Here is a 26,099-nt window from a genome sequence, read left to right on the forward strand (position 1 = left end):
GGCATTGGATCATTAAAGGAAGTAAAATGTCAATGTGATACTTCAATCTATATAATTTTCTGTCCCAGGAAAATTGATCTACCTTCTTTCTGTTGACATAGACAAAAAGGCTTCTGCAGCATCAGACTTGACCTTATTTCTTTCAACAGTAGGCATCAGGTCTCTCTTCACATCCATCAATTGTTGCACAGTATCAAATGAAAGCTTTAAATAAGATTTTCTTAACCCAGATAAATGGTTTTTCTGTTAAGAATCATGAAAGCAAATCAGAGTCCATTTATGAAGAGAAAGAAAGCAAGCACAGCCTATTTTAATCAAAGCAAAATGATAATTTTAAAGAAATATCATGGCAATCTCAGATTTATTGTCAAAAAGACCTTGTCAAATTCACAAACAATAGCAAGAAACTAATGCAGACTATATCAAGATGAATCGTATTGACTTGACTTTCTTAAGACTCTGGAAAAAATTACCAAATAAAATCCAATAAAAAAATCACTAGTGCAGAATTTTGTATTTTAAAAGCTGATTGTCATGTATCAGACAAGAGATGTATAAATTGCTTACAAGATCCAGGTCTTCTTTCTCTATAATTTCAACATCTGCAATCTGACCTTCATAACGTCTTTTCAGGTATGCTTCAACATCAATCTCCATTTTATCCTATTAAATTTATATAATCATAATCATAATTAACATCGTCATCATCATGATGGTTTCTACAAAATAAAAAGTGAATGAGAATATACCCACGAACACAATGAGCATAGATAATTCCAGTCACACACACGCGCTCAAACCCTAATACACTGCCACGCAACCACATACGACATGTGAATGTTCTCGCTTACCTTTGTAGCTACATAGAAATAAGGCCGAAATCTGAATTTTGTCTTGAATGAAGAGCCATCCTGCAAGAGTAAGCAGGCTCCAATCAATAAACTATTGCCTTTCCCAAGTCACCCATTTTGGTGGAACAAAAAAAAAAGTTGTAACAAAAGAAAGCTTTTGGCAAACAATACCTGCGCAACAAAGTAGAGATCAACGCAACTGTATACTTTGTAACCGTCTTCATCGTCAACAGAAGACTGCAAAAGTATGAACAAACTTGTTTAAGTTCATCAGAAGGACATATATTACTGCAAACCAACTTGTTCTGACTGCATATTTATAAATAGGAACCAAAAAACTCAACCGAGAGTTTTGCAATTCAATCATTCACTAAACACAACTAAGCAAAACAGTTCAATTCATACTTAATCAATGCTTGCGAATTGCAATAGTAATTGCGAAGAGTGAGTGACACTCACTTTCACACCATAACTAGCGAACACGTTCAAATCAAAGGCTGAAAGCTCTCAAAAGAAAAATGAAATAGGAATGTTCTTACGGATGCATAAGTCAGTAACCATCCGAGACGCTTTTCGCCTTCTGTGAAGAGATCGAATCCAAATTTTGCCTCGAGCTCTTCCTCGGGAGTGCGGTTCAGCTTCCGCTTCTTCAATGCTCTGCTGTCTCTCCCGTCACGTCTCCGGCCACCGCTCATCGTTACAACAAGATCGGAGGTTTAGGCGGTGGCGCGCGCTTTCAAATGGAAGTTATGAGAATTTGGGAAAAGTTGAAAACCCTTTTGAAGCTCTGATATAACCTATATCAGAGCTTCAAAACAATAACCTCTAATATTGAAATGCAAAATAATTTATATATGAAAATTCTTTCATATATGCATTATCAAGAGAGAGAAAGAGAACGGAGAAGTACTCACAATGATGATAGTTTGCGGAGAATCGAGAAAAGAGGCACGCTCACGGAAACACTAATTTGAGAACAGAAAAAGAGGCAGCAGAAAAGAAAAAACAGAGAGGCATCAAAGATTCGAGTTCCGAAGCGAAGAACCAAACCGATTGCACTCTCCCTTTGTTACTCCTATCCCTATCTCCCTGAAAACACCGAAGCAGAAGAAGAAGAAAAAAGGTCGAAAAGAAACGAAAACTAGAGAAAATAAAATTCAATATCAGTAAAATGTTTTATCCAAAACAAATGTAAAAGAATAGGATGATATTTTCAGGAGTGAAGAATTGCTTCTACAAAATCTTTTCTGGGACTTTTTTTTGTTGTTGTTATTTGGTTGAGGGTTCTTTTTTCTCTTTGGCGATTGTGTGCGCCTTTTGTTCCGTTTCGTGAGGGAACCCTGAAGTAATACCGAGTGGGCCTCGTTTCCATAGCTGTTGCTACACTAAGATCGTCTCGTTGTGATGCCGCTAATGCCCCTGTAACGTGGCTCAAAGATAATCCAGAATACCTCAATTGATAACTTAATAATTGGTCAGATTTTATCTTATATATATTAAAAAAATTTAAATCATATATGTTGAATGAGAAATTTAGATGCTAACAAAATCAATATAACTTTTAAAGAAATTATTATAAATTCAACATGACACAAAGGTGACAAAAACAGATTATGAAGAGAGCATTTCAACAATTACAACTTTAACCAACTTAATAATTTATCAACCAAAGTCCTCAAACAATGGAGAGAAAGGATATGAATCCTATTTTATTTTCAAACGTGTTCACCAATTGTCTAATTAACTTTCCTTCTAAACTTATTAATCCAAATACCCCAAAAAATAGTATATTTTATCCAATCCCTTATTTTTGTTAATTTATTTTTTATTCTTTTTTTCCTTCCAATTTATCTCAACCAAAAATAGGATGAACCCCTATATGTATAGAGTTTTGTCGTATATCTAACATAATTAAAGCCATTTAGCTCATAGTTCAATACTTTTGCAGTTAATCTATCCTTGAACAAAAAAAAGAAACATGGGTAACAAAATGTGAAACTGTGTAGTTATTAGTTACAAAAGTTGAATGTAAACTCTTTTGAAATCCATGCCTACTCAAACCAAGGATCCTAACTAACATATAAAACCTAGAAAGGCAAGCAAAGTTAAATATTTAAATGAGTGGTTCCATCACCAACGGTGCCATCTTTGAAGAAAGACAAAAAAAATTGACAAACCCAATTTCTAGAATCAAAATAATGAAAATATAATTTACAAGGCTACTCTGTCGTAGCCTTAACAAACTAAAGCAAAGCTCATTAAAATTGACTATGGAGTATTAGGGGTGAGAATAGGTCAGACCAGCCTATATAAAGTCTGGTCTGGACGAACCTATTTAATCAGGCTTTTTTAAAAACTTATTAAATTAAATAGACCAGCCTTAGACTTATTAAAAAACCTTATAAGCCTGATAGGTCGGCCTATATATATGTATATATACTTATATTATTTTTTTTGTACCAATATATATGTGTCATTGCATTGAACACAACACACAATATAATTAATATATTTTTTAGACTAGCAGACTTTGATTACACACTACTGCTCCATAACTTACATTCTTATAATCAAGTAAGACTTTAATTACAATTTAAGTAGTGTGAGTCATGTGCTGACTGTGTTTCATTCTTTTTACTAGTTTTAAGAGATTTAGTTCATTTTCTTTATATTACTCATTATTTTTATTGGCTTATTTTTCTATTCCTTCTAATGTTTCCTTTTCCTATTACGTTTCTCTATGTTGAAGTAAAATAGAGGACACAACTAACAAAAATTACAGAGCAAACAAAAATCGTGTCCTTTTCACTTCAAGCTTTAATAGTTGGCGTTACTATTTTATTGGTAGATATTTTATGTACCACTGAAAGAGAGATGTAGGCTTTATTTTTTGTTTGTAATAGTTAATATGTTGGTTTGATAGACTTGGATGATGCTACCTCAAGTATGAGATTCTCTTTTTATTTTGGATTATTTTATATCATCTCGTGATTTTAATTTATATTATTAATATATTTGTATGACTACCAACTAAATTAACGTTAGATTAAAAATTAAGTATAGAAGGTGTGTTATGTTTTTTTTTGGTAAAAACAACTATCAAGGGAATATTAAAAAGGCCAGACCGAGTTTTTGATAGGCTATAGGCCAGATTCATACCTAAAAAATTCAGGCTAGGTTCAGACCTTTTAAAACATGGTCTGACCTACCTACCCCTATGGAGTATAGACTTAAGAAGAATATATCTGACATCACCAAAAACCTTTAAGGATAAACGTTAGATGCAATTCCATAAGTACATATAATGAAAAATAAATTAAAATTCATGATAGATATGGATATTCAAATATATAAATTATATTTTGAAAATATCCTTATAAACAAACTTGTGCGTGCTCTTATTACTTCACTCGGTCTCTATTTAGATACTCTCGTGGGTAAATTTCATTGTCCTACCATACATCTAATACGTATATTACCTTCAAAATTTAAATATGCTCCTCATGTGTCTAATATATTATCGCCTTATGCTTTTAATATCAACTGAACAATTTGTTTAAGAAGCTATAACTTAATATAAAAAAATAATTTTAAATATGTTATCATTAAAATTTAAACACATTTCTAACATCCCTATGATATGTTATTTTATGTGTTTAACATTAACCAGATGATTTAACTTAACTTTTTTTTGTTTTATCTTTTTTCAAGTTGTCATTATTAATATCTTTAGTTCTGATTTTAATTTAAATATTTTAAAATATATATTAATAATCAAAATAATAATATATGACTTTAGTTCTGAATCCAAATTGGACAATTGTTTCTTTTACCCCATAATATACTTCCTGCATCCCATGGAAATTTTAAAACAAACTAAATGGTAAAAAAATCACTCGAGTGTCTCTTATACTTGGTCCACCTCCTTCCTCTTCCTTGGTGTGCGATACCTTCCCCAATCCCTTTCTTCTTTCTTTTCTTCTTGCACCCGACAAATGCAACAACCACGAAGCACTTTAAGCATTTTGTTGGCGGATTGACCGATCCATGTGGTTGTTGATTTTAAACATTCTCCATAATACGTAATTCAAAAAATCTCCAATACTTTTCAGATTGTTGAATTTGTAGGATACGGAAAAATATCACATCCAAAAAAGCCTTTCCAAAATTATGCTAACATAATTCATGATTACCTTTTCCAAAAAACATGCATTCCAGAAATGCATTTTCAGAATGATGTTAACATAATCTTGGAAATGTTTTTCCATAAGTGTTTTTTTTTTTTTTTTTTTTGTATCTTACGAATTCAGCTATTCGGAAAATATATGCAAATCCGAAAAAAAAAATACCCACTTTGCCGAACATATATACAAACCACGCTTTCTGCGCCTCTAGAATGCGTCAACAAAGGAGAAATGAGAAAGAACGTATAAATGAAGTTATAATAAGGGAAGGTCGATTTGGACATATTCAAAATTATGGGAGTGCATGAAGTAATTTATCAGGTGCATGAAGTAATTTATCAGGTGCATGAAGTAATTCTTTCCAAATTGTCAGTCGCTATACCAATCAACGTGTCTTGGCGGAATTAAGCTCTCGATGCATCCAACGTGGTTTTGGGAGTTACCAAACAGAGGGCAAAAATTGGATGGAATCACTTTTTCTTTTTCTTTTGAAAAGAAAGTCCTTATTAGGCATAATATCTTGGAGGGCTTACTAGGCCTAAGCAGAGCACATGTGGTAATTGAAACAAGGAAATATTATATTACACTCTTTTAAACACTTTTTATTACTAATTGAAATTAATTATAAATTTCATTTTTTTGTGAATCTTACTGCCCAATTAATGATTTTTTTCCTAATGAAACCTAAAGGATTAGGATAGCAAAACTCGACTTTTGACCCGCCTAATTGTCAAGAGGTGAATACCAACTTCCATGAATTAGTATTTTGAGTAGAGATGGAATGAAATAACAAAAGCCACTTGGTCATCTGGATTTGCTTTAAAAAAAAGAGATAAAAAATAAGGATGTGTGCAATGCAAATGAACAAGGGGTAAGACAGTATAGGGGATTAGACAAATGGAAGGAAATTAACATTAACATGCAATACAATTGCTGTTAGTTTAATTTAAGACTGCAATAATAAAACAAGTAATGGGTGGTTTAGCGAGCTGGTATTGTGCAGGGTCCCTATCATTGCATGATAATTAAAAGCAAATGCTTACAGGGTGCAAGTGCGAATAACATGACCCACTTTGATTTTATTGCATAATAATTTAACCTCATGACTTGCCAGCTGGTGCATATAATATATGCTAGTAATAATAATAAGGTTTGAACATGAATGTAGCTTGGTAGCTTTGTCTTTAACTTCTGCGCCCCACCTCTCACAGCTTATAATATAAGACTAATTTCTTATATGCCTTTTATTACTATCTTTGAAAAATCTAAAGGATTCCATTGCCATCAAACGCTTCACTGTGCAATAGAGTGAGAGAGAAAATATACTTTTGCCAACTAAGCACAAAAAAACCCGGATATAATTGAGATGACTTTTAACTTTTTTTTTTTATATTTTGATGTAGCCTATGGCTTGGCCAAAATCAAGAGCTCAAGCTAAGCTAAAATGAAAACCATGTGGGCATATGCAACGAATAATTGAAGTTTTTTTTAAGTCGAATAATTGGAGTTTGGTTCTTAATTATTGGATCAAAACAATATCTTTTTTTTTCATTATGAAAAATTCAATTGTGAGTTTGGATCAGATTAGTATTTTGTAAATATGATTTTAAATCATTTTAATTTTATAAAATTTTCTTTGATTAAAGATGAGATTAAAGTAAAGTTGTTTCGATAAAAAGAAATATTTTTACTTTGTAAATGGTGATAAAAAAAAACTTTTAAGTAAACAGTTTATTCGTAAAAAAATGTAAATATAAGTGAATAAATATTGTAATAGTAAATCAACATTGTAATAAACAACTCATTTACTGTATTATTGTTGTCATGCAAATTACGAAGTTTTCAAAACTAAGGGGCAAATTACAAAGCTATCGGTTTTATTAAATCGGATAAAAAGGACAACATTGTACCAATTTTAAAAATTAAAAGGTGAAGTTGAACCTTTTAATAATAAAGGAACTGAATTGATCTAACTAAATAAAAGGAAAAAGTAATTTAACCGAAAAAAGTTGGGAAAAAAATCTAAAATCCTCAAATTTAGAAAAAAAATCACAAAAATTCATTAATTGACTTCAAATAACGAATGCATATATGTTTGTTATTAGTGGGAAGAGCAGGGGCTGATCGTAGTTGATCCATAAGACTTCACTTTTCTATATATATATATATATATATATATATATAATTATAATTATTCGTATAATTTGGAATACAATAAAAAAAGAACTCAATCTATAATATGAATATATTGTCGATCTACACTCATTTTTTTTTATATATTAAAATTGTTCTCACGGCTTAAGAACTACTCTGAAGTTTAAGAATATGTAAGTAGCATTATATTGTCCATTTGGCTTACTTTACAATCCCGGGTAGAATCTAATTTAGAAATATTTTTATTAAAAAATTTCCAGTTTCTTTTTATTGAATCAAACACTAATTAACTCTGTAATATATATATATATATATATATATATATATATATATATATACCACGTCGTATTCTGTAAGAAATTGGTGCTGGTATCATTTTTATTTCATAGACATATGGTCAATAAAATTATCGAGTTGTTCGTATCGTTATATAATGTATTATGTATACGACCTTTAGTTGGAACATTGAAAGTTTAATTGAAGTAGTTGGTTAACGTATTTAAAAAAAATATTCTTAGGCAAACATTATTTATTGTATACATTAATTCCTTCACAACCACAAGTTAACATTTGCAATGTTATGCAAGCTATATTAGAAATATAGATATTTTCAAAGAACCATCATTTTAAAACACGTGCAATTTCAGACTAACATGCAGAATCTAAATTATTTATTTTTACGAAACTTTAAAATTAAAATGACAATTGGTAATTATGTTTCGCAATTTAATTAAAAGGATACTAGTTACGTGTATTCCAAAATTAATAACCTTAACCTTCTAATTTATAATTTTAAGAAGATAGAAAAAAAATTAAATCACTGATGAAAATAAGAGAGTGATTTTCAACAAATTTATAATTTATGAAACATGTATATATAAAATTAATCGTGATTTTCTATTAGTGATTTTTTTTCTCTAAAATAAATTGCTTAGTTTGAAGAAGTTTGACATGCATGAATATAAGCAACTATTTATTTGTACGTGAAATGGAAACACATGAATATAAAATGACACTCGGTACTTGTGTTTGTTTCGCAATTCAAAAGGATAGTTACGAGTACTCCAAAAATTAATAACCTCAACCATCTAATTTATAATTTAAGAGAAGACAAAAAATCTTTAAAGAAATTCAACCACTGATGAAATTTTAAGAGAGTGATTTACAACAAATTTATAATTTACGAAACATGTATTAATACTTAATAGTGATTTTCACATGATATTTAAAATCTTTAAAATTGTAAATAAGTTATTTTTCTTTTATTATTTTTAAATAAAAAATATAAAAATTGATTAGCATAAAACTCAACAAAACCTTCTCTTGTGTCCCATCATTAGTACCAGATGGGTTTTAATCTTTTTTTAAACGAGTTGTTTATTTTTCTTCTTCTTTACATTTTTGTCTCTCCGTTTGCAATGAAATATATATACATACCTATAATAACTTATAATATTTATGTTAATAATTATTATTCATTAATATAAATATAATATTTATAATACTTATCAATAAATTTTGTATGTCTAAAACTAATAATGATATGCATACAAAAGAAAAAGATGATAAGTATTGATTATTGTCTACTCTGAAAGGAAATAGATTGAAGTAGACATAGAAGGAAAAAAAATATATATAAAAAAATAATAATAAATGATAAATGTATAAAGAGGTAGATTATTTATTTCCACGTGATTCTATTCTATCGAAAGCGGTGGCTCAAGCGAACGTGAAGGCTGAGCCTATGAGCTTGCAGGCTGAAGCTGTTGTCGGTGCTCATTATGTAATGAAAATGTCTGTGATTCTCCTCCATCACCGCAAAACCAATCGATTCGCTTCTCAGTCTCTGAAGGTCTTTTTCGTTCTCTCTCACCTCTTCAATTTTCACTAGCATTCATTCCTTTCCTGCATTTCGTCTTAACCGCTTTGACTTTTTCGTTGACTCACGCGCTGCACGCTTTCCATTCCCATTCCTCGGTGGTAGTAGCTGCTGTTGATCTGCTACCTCCATTCGCTCTAACTGTCTCTCGCGCTATTCAATCTTAACCGATTCCATTTTTTTTAACAGTGTTTTGGTTAGGTCACCGTGTGTTTAGTTTTTAATTTGTGGAATTTGCGTTTGCGATTTTGGTGCAATTGCTGTTTTTTTTTTCTGATCTGAATTACCGTGTGGTGTGGACAGGGAGGCTTTGATGTGCTGACAGACTCTCCAGTGTAGATCTGGAGAGGGAGCAGTGTCCTGGTTGATCTGCTTGGGAGAGTCTTCGAACGCAAAGCGAAGCTGGCGACTACACTCACTTGGAGGTTTGCTGCCAGTAATGGCAGCACCCTTGCTGCTAATGATATGGTACGTTTTCATTATTTCTTCTTTTATTTTTTCTTTCATTTTATGCCATCACTTCATCATTGCTGGTAGAGGAAAAGTGTTTTCAGTATTGGTATAAACAATTAGTTTTATGAATCCTTAACTTGACCTGTACATATTGGATATACATATACCATTTCTTCAGATTGCTTGGTGGTCATCTATGTTTTTTAAATTTCGGTCGTGGTTATGCTGTGATTTTAGAAATCACAGACAGTGGTAGGAAGATGCAACGGCATTTGTGGTTGTGGAGACTCCTAAAACTGCAATATTGGTAGCCACAATTGCGTTGTGAACCGCTGTCTAAAACTAGCCCAACAGCCCTGGATTTGTGCTTTTTTTTTTGTTTTTTGTACCAAATATAAAATAATTCTAGAAAGTACAGCAAGAGGCTCTGTGATTTCATTTCGCTATCTGTTTCTTATCTCCTATAGGAATGGAACATATCTGTAACCATTCTTTGAATTGAGATGCTCATGCTTTTATAAATATCATGAAGTTGATGAGAAATATTCTATTTTAGATTAGCAAGCATTATTTTAGTCATGCACTCTAACATCATTTGGTATATGCTTCTACACATCCTTGCCACTAGGATTGGGTGCAGGGTAATGCTAGAAAATGAAAAAAAAAAGTGGCATTATTAGATTCTCTTAAAAATATAGTATTCATGTCCATCTATCTTAAATTCTTAATGGGTTAGTTATGGTGTTTATTCTACACTGGAGTGTAATATACAAAGGCTTTGCTGCATTACTTATTGCTGTATAGTTTTTATTTCATTTTATATCTCGCCTCTGTTTTGTGCAATAAGATTCTATCCTTAATGATAATTAGTCAACTGTAACAGAAGCAGCAATCATGTGCGTTTAATACTTTTAAAATCTTCAATTACTTGATACAAAATGAAATCAAGTTGTGATATATGGTTTAGCCGTTTAGCTATATTCCTTTTCAACTTCCTTTTCCATTTCTCCTCTTATAGAACTTCAAGGTTGATCTTTGTTCTTTATCCATATTGTACTGAATCTAATATATTGTTTCTATCTTTATGTTAAATTTTTGTTACTTCCATCATTTACAGATATACAGACATTCCGTTTAAACGTGTTTACTGTGATTATTTTGATTGCAGGAAAGAAATGGTGATGGGAAGGCTCAAGATTCAGAGGCTCTACCTCCTCATTCTGTTCTGAAGATGGGATTGAGGTTGGTTACAGCTTAGGATATGCCTTTTAATTAAGTCAAAAAATAACATTTTATGGCTTAAAAAACCACCAAATCAATTACTTACAATGCTCTGCTAAAATCCATGCAGTTACATTAGCACTTCTGTTTGCAGCTAAGCTAAGACTTGTGAGTCCCACTTATTGTGTTATCTGTGTCAAAAGTTTTAAGGCAGAAAAAAGATGTTCCCCTCTCACCCCCTTAGAGAGTCTCATACATAGAAGATAATGAATTTTGAGCATAAAATCTAATGTGCAAACTTTTGTATCTTACATTCCTAATTTTTTGCAGAGAACGTAGCAACAGCAGCAGCATGGAGGATCCAGATGGGACATTAGCAAGTGTTGCCCAATGCATTGAGCAGCTGCGTCAGAGCTCATCTTCTATGCAAGAGAAAGAGTATTCTTTGAAGCAGTTATTGGAGCTTATTGATATGCGAGAAAACGCTTTCAGTGCTGTTGGCTCTCATTCTCAGGCAGTTCCAGTACTTGTTTCCCTTCTCCGGTCAGGGTCATTGAATGTGAAGATACAGGCAGCAACTGTCTTGGGCTCACTTTGTAAAGAAAATGAGCTTAGGGTGAAAGTCTTGCTTGGAGGTTGCATTCCTCCTTTGCTTGGTCTACTCAAGTCCAGTTCTGCTGAAGGTCAAGTAGCTGCGGCAAAGACTATTTTTGCTGTCTCTCAAGGTGGTGCCAAAGATCATGTTGGATCAAAAATTTTTTCAACTGAAGGAGTTGTTCCAGTGCTATGGGAGCAGCTGCAAAAGGGCCTGAAGACTGGAAATGTAGTTGATAATTTATTGACTGGGGCATTGAAAAATCTCTCCAGTAGCACTGAGAGATTCTGGAATGCCACAATACAAGCTGGAGGAGTGGACATATTAATTAAGTTACTGACAACAGGGCAGTCTAGCACTTTAGCAAATGTGTGCTTTTTACTGGCTTGTATGATGATGGAGGATGCATCTGTTTGTTCAAAGTTGTTGACAGCAGAGGCAACAAAACAACTCCTCAAACTTTTAGGCCCTGGTAATGATGCCCCTGTCAGGGCTGAGGCAGCCGGTGCTCTTAAAGCTCTATCTGCCCAGTGCAAAGATGCAAGGAAAGAGATAGCCAATTCCAATGGCATTCCTGCTTTGATTAATGCTACCATAGCTCCTTCCAAAGAGTTCATGCAGGGTGAGTATGCTCAAGCGTTACAGGAGAATGCTATGTGTGCTTTAGCAAACATTTCTGGTGGTTTGTCATATGTCATCTCCAGTCTTGGTCAAAGCCTTGAATCATGCTCCTCTCCTACTCAAGCTGCCGACACATTGGGGGCTTTAGCTTCAGCTCTTATGATATATGATGACAAGGCAGAATCTACCAGGGCATCAGATCCTTTGGTAGTAGAGCAGACATTACTTGAACAATTTAAACCCGGCTTACCATTCCTTGTGCAGGAACGGACCATTGAAGCCCTAGCTAGTTTGTATAGCAATCCTATACTGTCAATTAAACTTACAAATTCTGATGCAAAGCGTTTGCTTGTTGGTTTAATAACAATGGCTGCTAATGAAGTGCAAGATGAGCTTCTAAAATCTCTCTTGACATTGTGCAATACTGAATGCAGTCTATGGCTTGCACTTCAAGGCCGTGAAGGAGTTCAGCTGTTGATATCTCTTCTGGGGCTTTCATCAGAACAGCAGCAAGAATGTGCTGTTTCCCTCCTTTGCCTTTTATCTAATGAAAATGATGAAAGCAAATGGGCCATTACTGCTGCTGGTGGTATACCTCCTCTTGTTCAAATTTTGGAGTCAGGATCTGCAAAAGCAAAGGAAGACTCAGCAACAATCCTTAGGAACCTATGCGATCACAGTGAGGATATACGTGCTTGTGTTGAAAGTGCTGATGCCGTTCCTGCATTGCTGTGGCTGTTGAAGAATGGAAGCCCAAATGGGAAGGAGATTGCAGCCAAGACTTTGAATCACTTAATTCATAAATCTGATACAGCAACTATCAGTCAGCTTACAGCATTATTGACCAGTGATTTACCTGAATCTAAGGTTTATGTTTTAGATGCTTTGAGGAGTATGCTTTCAGTTGTTGCTCTTACTGATCTTCTACGTGAAGGTAGTGCTGCCAGTGATGCAATTGTTACAATGATAAAACTTTTGAGCTCAACCAAGGAAGAAACTCAGGCAAAGTCTGCATCTGCTCTGGCGGGAATTTTCGAAACGAGGAAAGATGTGCGTGAAAGCAGCATTGCTGTTAAAACTCTTTGGTCAGCAATGAAGTTGCTTAATGTTGAATCTGAAAGTATCTTAATGGAGTCCTCGCGCTGCTTGGCTGCAATATTTCTTTCCATCAAAGAGAACAAGGATGTGGCTGCTATTGCTAGAGATGCATTACTCTCCCTAGTTGCACTAGCTAACTCTTCAGTTTTAGAAGTGGCAGAGCTGGCAACATGTGCTGTGGCAAATCTTATTTTGGATAGTGAAATTGCTGAGAAAGCTGTTGCAGAAGAGGTCATCTTGGCTGCTACCAGAGTATTACGTGAAGGCACAATTTCTGGAAAAACACATGCTGCTGCAGCAATTGCTCGCCTCTTACATTGTAAGAGGCAAGTTGATTATGCTGTAACTGATTGTGTGAATCGAGCTGGCACTGTTCTTGCATTAGTTTCTTTCTTAGATTTTGCTATTGATGGACATAGTTCCACATCAGAAGCTCTTGAAGCACTTGCCATGCTGTCCAGGTCAGATGTGACCGGTGCACACAGTAAACCTGCTTGGGCAGTTTTAGCTGAATTTCCTAAAAGCATAAGCCCGATAGTTTTGTCTATTGCTGATTCAACGTCAGTGTTGCAGGATAAAGCTATTGAAATATTATCTCGATTATGTAAGGATCAGCCTTTTGTTCTGGGAGACAGTGTTGTTACTGCCTCTGGATGTATATCTTCTATAGCTAAGAGGATAATCAATTCCACTTCTAAAAATGTAAAGGTCAAAATTGGAGGGGCTGCTGTTCTTATTTGTGCTGCTAAACTAAATCATCAGAGGCTGGTGGAGGATCTCAATAGATCAAACTTGTGTGCTAATCTTGTTCAGTCTCTGGTCGATATGCTTATTTCTTCACAGGCTACTTTGGATAATCAGGGTGATGACAGCAGGGAAGTTATCAGCATTTGCAGGCATACAAAAGAAGCCAATGATGGTAAATCAAACACTGGTACCGCTATTATTTCTGGTGCCAACTTAGCTGTATGGTTACTGTCTGTTCTTGCTTGCCATGATGAAAAAAGTAAAATTGCAATAATGGAGGCAGGAGCAATTGAGGTTCTCACTGACAGGATTGCAGATTGTTTCTCACAATATAGTCAGGTATTCTAGTGCTATGTTTTCAGCCAATTTGAAATAGACAGTGGTATCTGATTCTTTCCATAGTAAATATTTACTTATTTGCATAGATCCATCCATATCTTTTAAAGTTGTTCACAAATACACCCCTCCTCATTGACATAATAATTAGATAGCAGATTTGTATATAACTATTATTTTTGTGTTAATCTTTGTTTCTTAATGGTGATATGATATGCAGATTGACTATAAAGAAGATAGCAGCATGTGGATTTGTGCTTTGTTGTTGGCAATATTATTTCAAGATAGGGATATCATACGAGCACATGCAACCATGAAATCTATACCAGCCCTTGCCAACTTATTGAAGTCAGAGGAATCAGCGAACAGATATTTTGCTGCACAATCAATAGCTAGCCTAGTCTGTAATGGTAGCAGGGGAACACTTCTGTCTGTGGCAAATTCTGGGGCAGCAGGTGGACTTATCTCCTTGCTTGGCTGTGCTGATTCTGATATACAGGATCTTCTGGAATTGTCAGATGAATTTTCTTTGGTGCATTATCCTGACCAAGTTGCTCTCGAGAGGTTGTTTAGAGTTGATGACATAAGAATTGGTGCCACTTCTCGGAAGGCAATACCTGCTTTAGTTGATCTGCTCAAACCAATTCCAGAACGCCCAGGAGCACCATTTTTAGCACTTGGGCTTTTGACTCAGCTTTCTATAGATTGTCCATCAAATAAGATTGTAATGGTTGAGGCAGGGGCCCTAGAGGCTCTTTCTAAGTATCTTTCACTAGGTCCACAAGATGCAACGGAAGAAGCTGCTACAGATCTGTTAGGAATTCTGTTTAGCAGTGCAGAAATTCGAAGACATGAGTCAGCAGTTGGAGCTGTTACTCAACTTGTAGCTGTCCTGCGTTTAGGAGGAAGAGCTGCAAGATATAGGGCTGCAAAAGCTTTGGAAAGTTTATTCTCTGCTGACCATATTAGAAATGCAGAGACTGCTCGACAAGCTGTTCAACCCTTGGTGGAGATTCTTAATACTGGTTTAGAGAGAGAGCAGCATGCTGCAATTGCTGCATTGGTTAGGTTACTGAGTGAAAACCCTTCAAAAGCACTTGCTGTTGCAGATGTTGAGATGAATGCAGTGGATGTTCTTTGCAGGATTCTCTCATCAGATTGCTCAATGGACCTCAAAGGGGATGCTGCTGAATTATGTTCTGTTCTTTTTGGAAATACCAGGATTCGGTCCACAATGGCTGCTGCACGTTGTGTTGAACCTCTGGTCTCTCTCCTTGTAAGTGAGTTTAGTCCTGCTCACCATTCAGTTGTCCGTGCATTGGATAGGCTTGTTGATGATGAGCAACTGGCTGAATTAGTTGCTGCACATGGTGCAGTTATTCCTCTTGTTGGCCTACTTTATGGTAGGAATTATGTACTTCACGAGGCCATTTCCAGAGCTCTGGTCAAGTTAGGAAAAGACAGGCCAGCTTGTAAAATGGAAATGGTGAAAGCTGGAGTTATTGAAAGCATACTTGACATCCTTCATGAAGCACCTGATTATCTGTGTGCAGCTTTTGCAGAATTGTTGCGTATATTGACCAACAATGCTAGCATAGCTAAAGGGCCATCGGCTGCTAAAGTAGTTGAACCCCTGTTTATGTTGCTGACAAGAGAAGAATTTGGGCCAGATGGACAACATAGTGCATTGCAGGTTTTAGTTAATATCTTAGAACATCCGCAGTGTCGTGCTGATTACTCATTGACTTCTCACCAAGTTATTGAACCTCTTATCCCTTTGCTTGATTCTCCAATATCAGCAGTGCAACAGTTGGCTGCTGAGCTTCTCTCGCATCTACTTTTAGAAGAACACCTTCAGAAAGATCCGGTGACGCAACAGGTAATTGGCCCTCTTATACGAGTTCTTGGTTCTGGTATACATATATTGCAGCAAAGAGCTATAAAGGCCCTGGTTAGTATTGCACTGATATGGCCAAATGAAATTGCAAAAGAAGGTGGTGTTATTGAAATTTCAAAAGTTATATTGCAATCTGATCCTTCCATTCCTCATGCTTTATGGGAGTCTGCTGCCTCTGTTTTGGCTAGTATTCTACAATTTAGTTCTGAATACTACTTGGAAGTTCCTGTTGCTGTTTTGGTTAGGCTGCTTCGATCTGGCTTAGAAAGCACTGTTGTTGGTGCATTAAATGCTCTTCTTGTGTTGGAAAGTGATGATGGAACTAGTGCTGAAGCAATGGCTGAAAGTGGTGCTATAGAGGCTCTCTTGGAGCTCCTGGGATCTCATCAGTGCGAGGAAACTGCTGCAAGACTGTTGGAAGTTTTGCTCCACAATGTAAAGATCAGAGAAACAAAAGTTACTAAGTCAGCCATCTTACCATTATCCCATTATCTCTTGGACCCACAAACCCAAGCACAACAAGCAAGGTTGTTAGCAACTTTGGCTCTTGGTGATCTATTTCAGAATGAGGGTCTTGCTCGGACAAGTGATGCAGTTTCAGCTTGTCGCGCTTTAGTGAATGTGCTTGAAGACCAACCAACTGAAGAAATGAAAGTTGTAGCCATATGTGCTCTGCAAAACCTTGTGATGTACAGTCGATCAAATAAAAGAGCAGTTGCAGAGGCGGGTGGGGTTCAGGTTATACTGGATCTGATAGGTTCAAGTGATCCTGAAACATCTGTTCAGGCTGCAATGTTTATTAAACTTCTATTTTCAAATCATACCATTCAAGAGTATGCTTCTAGTGAAACAGTCAGAGCAATAACTGGTGAGTTATTTTCCTATCGTGCAGTGTTAAATACTTGTTATTTTTATTCTGAACTACTACGGTATATCTTATCTTCACTTTTCCTCATATAGAATGGTGTATTTGTTACTTTTCACATGGTAATTTCTGATGCTGGTTTTCTTGTTACACGTGACTTTTAATACATCTTTTGGAAAAACAGCAGAGCTGATTTTTTTTGGTTGATTATTGGTCATGAAACCAAAAATTAGGGGAAGGAACAAATGAATAGTAAAACTTGTGGCCTGTACACTTAATTGCTTCATAAGTTGAACAGATTGACTCTTATTTGTGCTATATAACCTCTTCTAGCTAAAATAGGCACCTAGTCTTCTGTAAATATTCATTAATGTATCTGAAAAAGTATAGGTTGAATTTAAAAGTATTGTCTGTAGATAAAGGTGCTATTTCTAATCTGAATTCATTGGTGAGCAATGTTGATTCTGTGTCTAACAATAAGTTGCTTCACCTTGATAACCTCTCTCTAGAGTCTAGAGTATGTAAATATAGCCTAACATTTTTTTTGGGTTCTTTTAGCTGCTATTGAAAAGGACTTATGGGCTACTGGATCTGTGAACGATGAGTATCTTAAAGCCTTAAATTCTCTATTTAGCAACTTCCCAAGACTGAGAGCAACTGAACCAGCAACACTTAGCATTCCCCATTTGGTTACGTCCTTAAAGACAGGCTCTGAGGCTACTCAGGAAGCTGCCTTGGATGCACTTTTCCTGCTTAGGCAAGCTTGGTCAGCATGTCCAGCAGAAGTTTCAAGAGCTCAGTCAATAGCAGCTGCAGATGCTATTCCTTTGCTGCAGTACTTAATCCAGTCTGGCCCACCTCGCTTTCAGGAGAAGGCAGAATTTTTATTGCAGTGTTTGCCAGGAACGTTGGTGGTGATCATCAAGTGTGGTAACAATATGAAGCAATCTGTTGGAAACCCAAGTGTTTTTTGCAAGCTTACACTAGGAAACACTCCTCCAAGGCAAACCAAGGTATTTTTAATAATGATTTCATATTTATTATCTTGTGTTGTGATCTTGTCCTCTAATGCACTAGGATTAGTTGAAATGGGTAACGTGCTTGTTTTATGTGAGACTAATGTATGACTGTATCTCCATGTCAATCTTTTGCATAAATTCCCAATAAATAATGTCATCTGCCATGTCCCTAAGGAAATTATGCCAATATTAGAAAATGCCCAATTAGGATATAGACCTTTATATTTGCTTCCTAGAAAAAATCCAGTTGACTATTTTTACATATTCCACTGTAGTTCTGTTGCCAGACTTTAGAATCCAGATTCACCCAAATTGTTACCACGGGTGTTTAGTTTAGTTGGTTGAGTAGAATGTGTAAGTGTTGTAAACCTCCTGGTACCATGTTCAATTCCTAAGGATAAAAAAAAGATTCACCCAACTTGATTTTTTCTTTCCTTTTGAAGTAGCTTTGACTTAAATGTGATTAGTTTACAATATTGATATGGAAGTATATGGTTGTCACTGGTCAAGAGCCACGCCCACTTCAGTTTCATTTCTATTGTTTTAAACGCAAGGGACAAGGATTTGCAGTCTGAATATGTGGTTATCATTGTAATATACAATTTGAGGAAAATCATGTTTTCTTCTTGATAGATACAAATTCTATTTTGATGTGATTTCCTCCTCGGAAAGTGAATGTGCTAATTATGATGAGAATGTGCTGATCAGGTGGTCTCAACTGGCCCTAATCCGGAGTGGGATGAGAGCTTTACATGGTCGTTTGAGAGTCCTCCAAAAGGTCAGAAGCTTCACATTTCTTGCAAAAACAAGAGCAAAATGGGAAAGGTAATTGCAAGAAAATGGGACTTGTAAATGCAGTATATTCACCTTCAATTATCTTGGTTTTAAGCTTCCGCTTAACCCCTCTATTTTTTTGTATCTGATGACAGAGTTCATTTGGGAAAGTGACGATCCAGATTGATCGGGTAGTAATGCTTGGAGCAGTATCTGGTGAGTACACTCTGTTGCCGGAAAGTAAAAGTGGACCCTCGAGGAATTTAGAAATTGAATTTCAGTGGTCTAACAAGTGATATACCTGTTTCCGTCTTTACTGTGACGGCTTTGAAATTGGAACACGGTTGAAAAGAAATTTTTGTCTAAATTTTGTATTATTTATCTTGCTAGTGTACATAGCCACAGTTATTTGTTTTTTGGTCTATAGTCCCAAACAAATTCTTTTAAAATAATATTCTTTTGTAACTTGATCCTTCGTTCCCTAGGTTAAATGCTAGGGGCACACGAAGTAATCTGCTTCGAATACCTGTATGATTTTGCACGTTGTCAATTTAAGATGGGTTGTTTATATATAAATATATATCTAAGATTTTTTTATTTTTTTATGTGAGAGTGATAAATAAATATTAACGTGTAGATCTTATTATGAATACTTAAGATTTTTTTCCAGTGTATAATCCTTTCTTTTCACAAAATTACTTAATAGTCTAGAACTGAATTCCCAGTAAGAGATATGAAAATTCAAGTGTCTACTTTTACACGGAAAGAGTTAGAATAAAAGGATGGCTTAAATATTTTTTAGTTTTTAATATTTTTTGTTCTTATAATATTTTAGATAATACTTTTTTTATTATTTAAAATACTTTAAGGATTAAAAATAAAATAAATATAATTTATAAGGATTATAAATAAAAAAAAATAAAAAAATCTTAAATTATAAGGACTAAAAAATATTTAAACCTAACATATTTGGACTTTGATTTATTAGTGAAAAACCGTCATTAACTTTTGAATTACGAAAATAAAATATTTTTTTACTAATAAATCAAAGTTCAAAATTATTTTATTTTATTTTTTTATATTAAAGTAGCAACTTTTAAAATTTTCATATCGCTGGTTGGGAATTCAGTTAAAGACTATGGAGTAGATACTTGAATACTTTTCAAATACATATACGTGACTCAGACTAATAAGAAAAAAGTAAAAATAAAAAGCTCTCACTAGTATCTTTCATATTACTAACCATTAAAAAAATACTATTAGGCGAATATGTTTTTTTACAAAAATTAAAAAAAGCTGGACAAACATTACCTAAATATCCTTCACATATTGTCAAATTCCGTCCATTAGTACGTTCTTAAACTTCATTCACATCTTGGACCACCCCACCTTGTCGGAGCCCTTGCACATGAGTTATCTTCACCTATTGGTTGTCTCAGTCTCTGAACGCATTCCATCTTTATCATTACACATCATTGGCGGCACAACCTACGATTCTGTGAACAGAATAACATAACAACGACAAGGGGAATTTAAGATTCCATAGAGTGCAATTATAACTATTATCTTGAAACTTATCAGTTCAGTTGAGATCATAATAATATTACATAGAATGAAATTACAAAATATTAATCCTCATTTTTTTTTATTAATTATTATAATTATACTTTATCTTTTAAAATACGTCTCCTTCGCTAAAAGCATTAATTAGTCAAATTATCATGCCTCAATTGTTTTCTACTTTTCTTCAATAATTTTATATTTCTTTTAAAAACAATTAATATGTTCAGCTGTTTATCTAGGCATTTATTTTATTTACTATTTATATATAATGAAACTAAATAAGAAACCTTTTGCCTTATGTGTTTGGTAAAAGGAAAGGAATGAAAATAGATGTGGGGGAGCCCACAGTGGCAAAGACAAATCGACACCGGCAATAAAAGCCCGTTTTATTCTCAAGCACGTAAAGACACGGTGGGGCCACCGTTGCGTGACGTTTGGCTTCGTCGCTGCATTGTTTCCTTTCCCCATTAATTAAGCACTTAGTAACAGTCTAATTCCACCCCTAACAAAATGCACTAGTTTGTTTTATCCACTCACTCAGCCACACAGGGACGAAACGAAACGAAACGAAACGATCCATAACGATGATGATGCACACTGTGCAGTGCGCACGCTCACTTCGCTAATTAACACTAATCGTTACTTAAATCAGTTACAACGAGTCATCGGAACAAGTGCCAGTGCGCCAGATCTCGATCTCGATCTCGATGCAGTGGCGGTTGCTGCTTTTGTTGCTTTTGGAGCTAACGGCTCGCGCAATGCCGTATCCGATCACTTTTTCCGCGCGCCTCGTTCACCGCTTCGCCGACGAAATGAAACCGGTTCGGCCTCCGACCGGCTACTGGCCGGACCAGCGGAGCATGCGCTACTACCAGATGCTTCTCACCGGCGACATTCTCCGGCGCAAGATCAAAGTCGGAGGCACACGCTACCAGCTACTGTTTCCTTCTCACGGCAGCAAAACGATGTCGCTCGGCAACGACTTCGGCTGGTAATAATAATGCTAATCTCTAATTCCTCTCTCTTCTTCGGCTTGAATCTGATAATGCGTCTCTGTTGATTAGGTTACATTACACGTGGATTGATATAGGAACACCGAGTACTTCGTTTCTCGTGGCGTTGGACGCAGGGAGTGATCTTCTTTGGATTCCGTGTGATTGCGTACAGTGCGCTCCATTGTCATCGAGCTACTATTCCAATCTGGTATGAATATCATACCGAACCTATCTCTTCTTTCTTTGATTTCTCTTACTATGCTGAGTAAACTATGATTAAGCATAACGAGGTGTCACATTAGTTCTTGAAACTACGGATATTTAAAATAAGTCCATGGAATTTCCAGTTGTTTCATCTTGAGATTTTGGTCTCTAAACATATGATAATATTATCATTTAAGTCACATTTTTTTTGAACTTTGGATTAATGCGATTGGCGGATTGCAGTTTCAGGGACTTATTTGAAGTTTCTTAGTTTCGGGGACTAATGTGACTAAGCTATGTACTTTCAGGAACTAAAATGTTTTTATAGTCTACTATGGAAGTTGTAGTCTTAATAACTAATAATAATACAACATCGGATTGTATTAGCTTGTTTTATTGATTGTTTAAAAAATAGTTAATCATGCGAAATGCAAATCCTTAATTTGGATAAGGTTTTAATTTAAGTGTAATGTGACACTAACACAAAACATGGCATCTTTCTGGGTGCAGTGGTTCAATGAGGTTTAGAGTCTATAACAGGTTTAGCACTTATTTCCAGTAATTGATTGGCAGGTGCTCCTTCACATATGGGGCATCTATTATGCAGGATAGAGACCTGAATGAGTATAGTCCGTCTCGGTCGCTATCCAGTAAGCATCTATCTTGCAGTCATCGGTTGTGTGATAAGGGTTCCAATTGTAAAAGTTCCCAGCAGCAGTGTCCATACATGGTCAGTTACTTGTCGGAGAACACGTCGAGTTCTGGATTGTTAGTTGAGGACATACTGCATCTTCAGTCAGGCGGCACTTTATCAAACTCATCTGTTCAGGCTCCAGTTGTTCTTGGGTGTGGCTGACTGCCCTGTCTTTTTTACTTAAACATTAATTACCCTGATGGTTTTTTTTTTTTTAACAAAAAGCCAGTTTCCTGGTTTTTTCTCTGATGTCAGTTTTGTTGAATGCAGGTGTGGTATGAAGCAAAGTGGTGGTTATTTGGATGGGGTTGCTCCAGATGGCCTATTAGGTTTGGGGCCTGGGGAGAGTTCAGTTCCAAGTTTTCTTGCTAAATCAGGATTAATCCACTATTCTTTTTCATTGTGCTTTAATGAAGATGATTCTGGTAGAATGTTTTTTGGGGACCAGGGACCAACCAGCCAACAGTCTACTTCATTCTTGCCTTTGGATGGATTATAGTATGAAATTCTGTACTTTAAATTAGTTTAGAATGTTTCACTGCACTAAAAAATACTTTACAAAATGGTGTCACAATGGTAATTATGATAAATTTCCTGGCCAGTTCAACCTACATTATTGGAGTGGAGTCATGTTGTATTGGGAATTCTTGTCTTAAAATGACAAGTTTTAAAGCACAGGTGGATAGTGGGACGTCATTTACATTTCTTCCTGGCCATGTGTATGGAGCAATAACTGAGGAGGTACTTTTGTTTTCTGAACCCCATTTTTGCAAAATTCTTCTCGGTCTTTACATTTCTTCCTGGCCATGTGTATGGAGCAATAGCTGAGGTGGTACTTTTGTTTTCTGAATTCCATTATTGTAAATTTATTCTCGGTCTTTTAATATGATTTTATTTGTGATAGTTTGATCAACAAGTAAATGGTTCAAGATCTAGCTTTGAAGGATCTCCTTGGGAGTATTGTTATGTTCCCAGGTGAGTTTTCTGGATAGATCTCTGTCTGTATTGCTTCGCTCTTGTGTTGGTGCATGATTTCCTAATTGGTAGAATTTTCTGGTCCCTTTGATGCCTTTATTTATATAGTTTTTTTTTTTTGAGACAGTTCGCAAGACTTGCCAAAAGTTCCCAGCTTTACTCTCATGTTCCAACGCAATAACAGTTTTGTGGTCTATGATCCCGTGTTTGTATTCTATGGCAATGAGGTGGGTGTGAATTAAGCGATCCTGGACTAAAATTTTGAAATATAATTAACGATGTTACAAGAGGCTTCATTATAAGAATAGTTGTAGCTAAATTAGGTAGATCGATCCTTTCTGTGCAGGGAGTCATTGGATTTTGTTTAGCCATATTGCCAACTGAAGGAGATATGGGAACAATTGGACGTAAGTTTACATGTTTTCCTCATCAAAGTCTACTGGTTATCGATACTCTGGAATATGGTATTAAAAGATACTTTGATCTTAAAACTAATAAAATCTTTTGGCAGAGAACTTCATGACAGGATACCGTTTGGTATTTGATAGGGGAAACAAGAAGCTAGCATGGTCACGCTCAAATTGTGAGTCATAGTACTTTTAAGTTTATAGCTAATTTTATTTTAGCTTTAGTTCTAATCATTCTACTTAGGCAATGAAGCTGACTTCTTGGTCTCTTAACCATTTGCCTGATGCTTGAGGCAAAGGCTTTTTTCTACCTTAACTCTGTTCTTCCCATCTCCCTTTCTATTCCTTTTGCTTATATACAGTCCACATGCATCTGTAGGTCAGGATCTGAGTCTAGGCAAGAGGATGCCCCTTTCTCCAAATGAGACTTCATCAAACCCATTGCCTACAGATGAGCAACAAAGAACGAATGGGCATGCAGTTGCTCCAGCTGTTGCTGGAAGAGCTCCCCACAAACCTTCGGCTGCTTCATCTCGGATGATTTCATCGTGCCGGGTACATTGGCACTGCTATTTGTTTCTTCTACTTCTACTTGTGTCTGCCCTTTACTGAGACAGACGTGTTCTTATTCTTATGTATGTCAACTAGCCTGTCTAGATAGCGTTACATGTATATCCAAATCTGTATCCATTTTGTCCTCCTCCTAGCTTTGTAAGTATTTTAGATCTTACACCATCCGATGCTGTTATTTTTTTTAACATTGCCAGCACGTTAGATTACTAACATGTACTGGGCCATTATCTGTTAACCCCGCTTTTGGTCTGGTAGGTTATGTAAATTAATATGCCTGGTGTTATCCATTGACTGCGTTGTAGTTTAATTCATTTTTTCAGTCAACTAATTTATGTAACTTTGTTGATTTTGTTTGAAATTCTAGGGGACTGTGAAATATCGTGTGGAGTATGACATTTAATTTTTAAAATATTTTGTATAAAATAAATTCTGAATCTAGTGTAGGTTTTTCTATTTTATAGTAGTATTTGATATAACAACAAAACTTAACCATGTTTCTCATATATTTTTTCAATACTGTAACAAATAAAATTACCTAACCTTTAATGCAAATTATCATGCGAATTATTGAGACAAAATTAATTATAAAAAGGTCAAAGTGAAATTTTAAATAGCCAATAGCCTCCTGTGAAGAGCAAAGCTATTTGCATTTGCTGCCTTCAAATACGTTCATTTAAATGCTCTGAAGAATAGAGAACCCTGCGCTTATTTATCCAAAAATCTTGAAATCATTCTCTTTTTGTGCATGAGCATCATCATATTGATAATCAAGGGCATTTCTAGTTTAGTAATCGTATTGGGTGATACACCCGTCCGTGTTTTTCATGACAGAATGAACTACTAAAATATATGTACCTAAGATGCTAATTTTTAATTAAGAAAATATAATATATTGTTTATCTTAATTAATGATAAGTGAAACATCAAAATCACTTTTCTGATGCATGCTTCTCTTCTGTTCTCATCCACTTTTCGTTGCATTTTCCTATTTTTATCTTTTCCTTATCACTCTACTTTTGTTTTCTAAAAGTGGAACTGAGCTTTCAGCACTTTTGCTAATTGCAAAAAGATTATGTAGTACTGGGTTAGTTAAATGATTTAAATTGCTTCTTTTGGCTCCCTTTATAGAAATATCTTAGAATCAGAAGCTAAAATGTTAGCTTTAGTACCGACAAAATATCATTGAGAATCAAATATCCCAAATTCAAACAATATGGGAAAATAACTTTGAAAGAGGAGACTTATTATTTATTAATCTTGCCGAGTTTCTTCATCAGGATATATTAAAAGTAACTAGCCTAGGTTCACAAAAAGAAGGGAAAAAGGCTTATTAGGTCAAGTAGTTTGTGCCTTGTTGGTATGGGATGATCATGACTCTTCCAACTTCTTCGTGACTAAGCTAAAAGAAATTGCTCATCACAAAATAATGCTTCATACTTTTATAGATAACATTAGCAAGTACTTTTAGGAAATTGTTTAAAGAATTAAATGTGTAGAGATTTTATGAGAAGAAAGTGTTATGAGTATTGTTACAACATGTGTGTACCAAAGGGTATCAAAATGAGAGTGAGAGACGATTGAAATTTTTTTAGAAGACTGAAATTTAATTAAAAATGAGTTTGAATTGGATTCATGAGTCTGGCTATGTACGTATAAGTGGCGATTTTGTGAATTTTATTTTAGCTTGATATATAGATAACTTTCTTATTCTCTTTTTGCAAAGCAGTGTTATATATATATATATATATATATATATATATATATATATATATATATATATATATATATATATATATATATATATATATATATATATATATATATATATATATATATATATATATATATATATATATATAGTACTAACACAAATTAAACTTTACTATAAAGTATAAACTTTAGAGATATGTGATGTTTATTGGCTTTAATTTGACGGAAATTTTAATGGAGGGTAAAAGGTTCATATATAGCCGTTGCAATATGAAGAATTAAGT

At 34.8% G+C, this 26,099-nt stretch overlaps 3 protein-coding genes across 3 annotated transcripts in view; 2 read left to right on the forward strand and 1 right to left on the reverse strand.

The window, feature by feature from the left end:
• Positions 1 to 2,234, reverse strand: part of LOC100778115 (DNA polymerase epsilon catalytic subunit A-like) — a 31,031-nt gene extending 28,797 nt beyond the window's left edge. Inside the window, 6 exon segments of the mRNA XM_014764248.3 lie at positions 83 to 243; positions 568 to 663; positions 852 to 911; positions 1,023 to 1,088; positions 1,391 to 1,584; positions 1,766 to 2,234. Coding sequence (XP_014619734.1) covers positions 83 to 243; positions 568 to 663; positions 852 to 911; positions 1,023 to 1,088; positions 1,391 to 1,546 — 539 coding nt within the window. The 5' untranslated portion in view covers positions 1,547 to 1,584; positions 1,766 to 2,234.
• A 7,179-nt stretch (positions 2,235 to 9,413) lies between these two features.
• Positions 9,414 to 19,270, forward strand: LOC100816765 (protein CELLULOSE SYNTHASE INTERACTIVE 1; the record flags this gene model as incomplete). Its single annotated transcript, XM_026124330.2, has 7 exons — positions 9,414 to 9,536; positions 10,690 to 10,763; positions 11,073 to 14,142; positions 14,360 to 16,904; positions 17,460 to 17,914; positions 18,629 to 18,745; positions 18,850 to 19,270. Coding segments are annotated over 7 exons (6,525 nt in total), but the record flags the coding sequence as incomplete, so codon positions are not given.
• Positions 19,271 to 20,652: 1,382 nt separating this feature from the next.
• LOC100817311 (aspartic proteinase-like protein 1) lies at positions 20,653 to 24,433 on the forward strand. The gene is made up of 10 exons (XM_003537460.5): positions 20,653 to 21,248; positions 21,322 to 21,460; positions 22,064 to 22,302; positions 22,421 to 22,648; positions 22,753 to 22,891; positions 23,055 to 23,125; positions 23,253 to 23,352; positions 23,472 to 23,532; positions 23,637 to 23,708; positions 23,912 to 24,433. Exons 1-10 carry the CDS (start codon positions 20,965 to 20,967, stop codon positions 24,142 to 24,144), a joined length of 1,566 nt encoding a protein of 521 aa, XP_003537508.1. The 5' UTR covers positions 20,653 to 20,964; the 3' UTR covers positions 24,145 to 24,433.
• Positions 24,434 to 26,099: the final 1,666 nt, after the last annotated feature.

The sequence above is a fragment of the Glycine max genome, chromosome 11, assembly GCF_000004515.6.
Source record: "Glycine max cultivar Williams 82 chromosome 11, Glycine_max_v4.0, whole genome shotgun sequence".
Classification (NCBI taxonomy): domain Eukaryota; kingdom Viridiplantae; phylum Streptophyta; class Magnoliopsida; order Fabales; family Fabaceae; genus Glycine; species Glycine max.

What these genes read in the sequence shown, in the direction of transcription:
- LOC100817311 (XM_003537460.5), top strand. Translation starts at nt 20,965, where the DNA reads ATGCAGTGGCGGTTGCTGCTTTTGTTGCTTTTGGAGCTAACGGCTCGC. An exon ending in CTCGGCAACGACTTCGGCTG is followed by an intron (nt 21,249 to 21,321) that starts GTAATAATAATG and finishes TCTGTTGATTAG; the next exon opens with GTTACATTACACGTGGATTG. An exon ending in GAGTATTGTTATGTTCCCAG is followed by an intron (nt 23,126 to 23,252) that starts GTGAGTTTTCTG and finishes TTTTTGAGACAG; the next exon opens with TTCGCAAGACTTGCCAAAAG.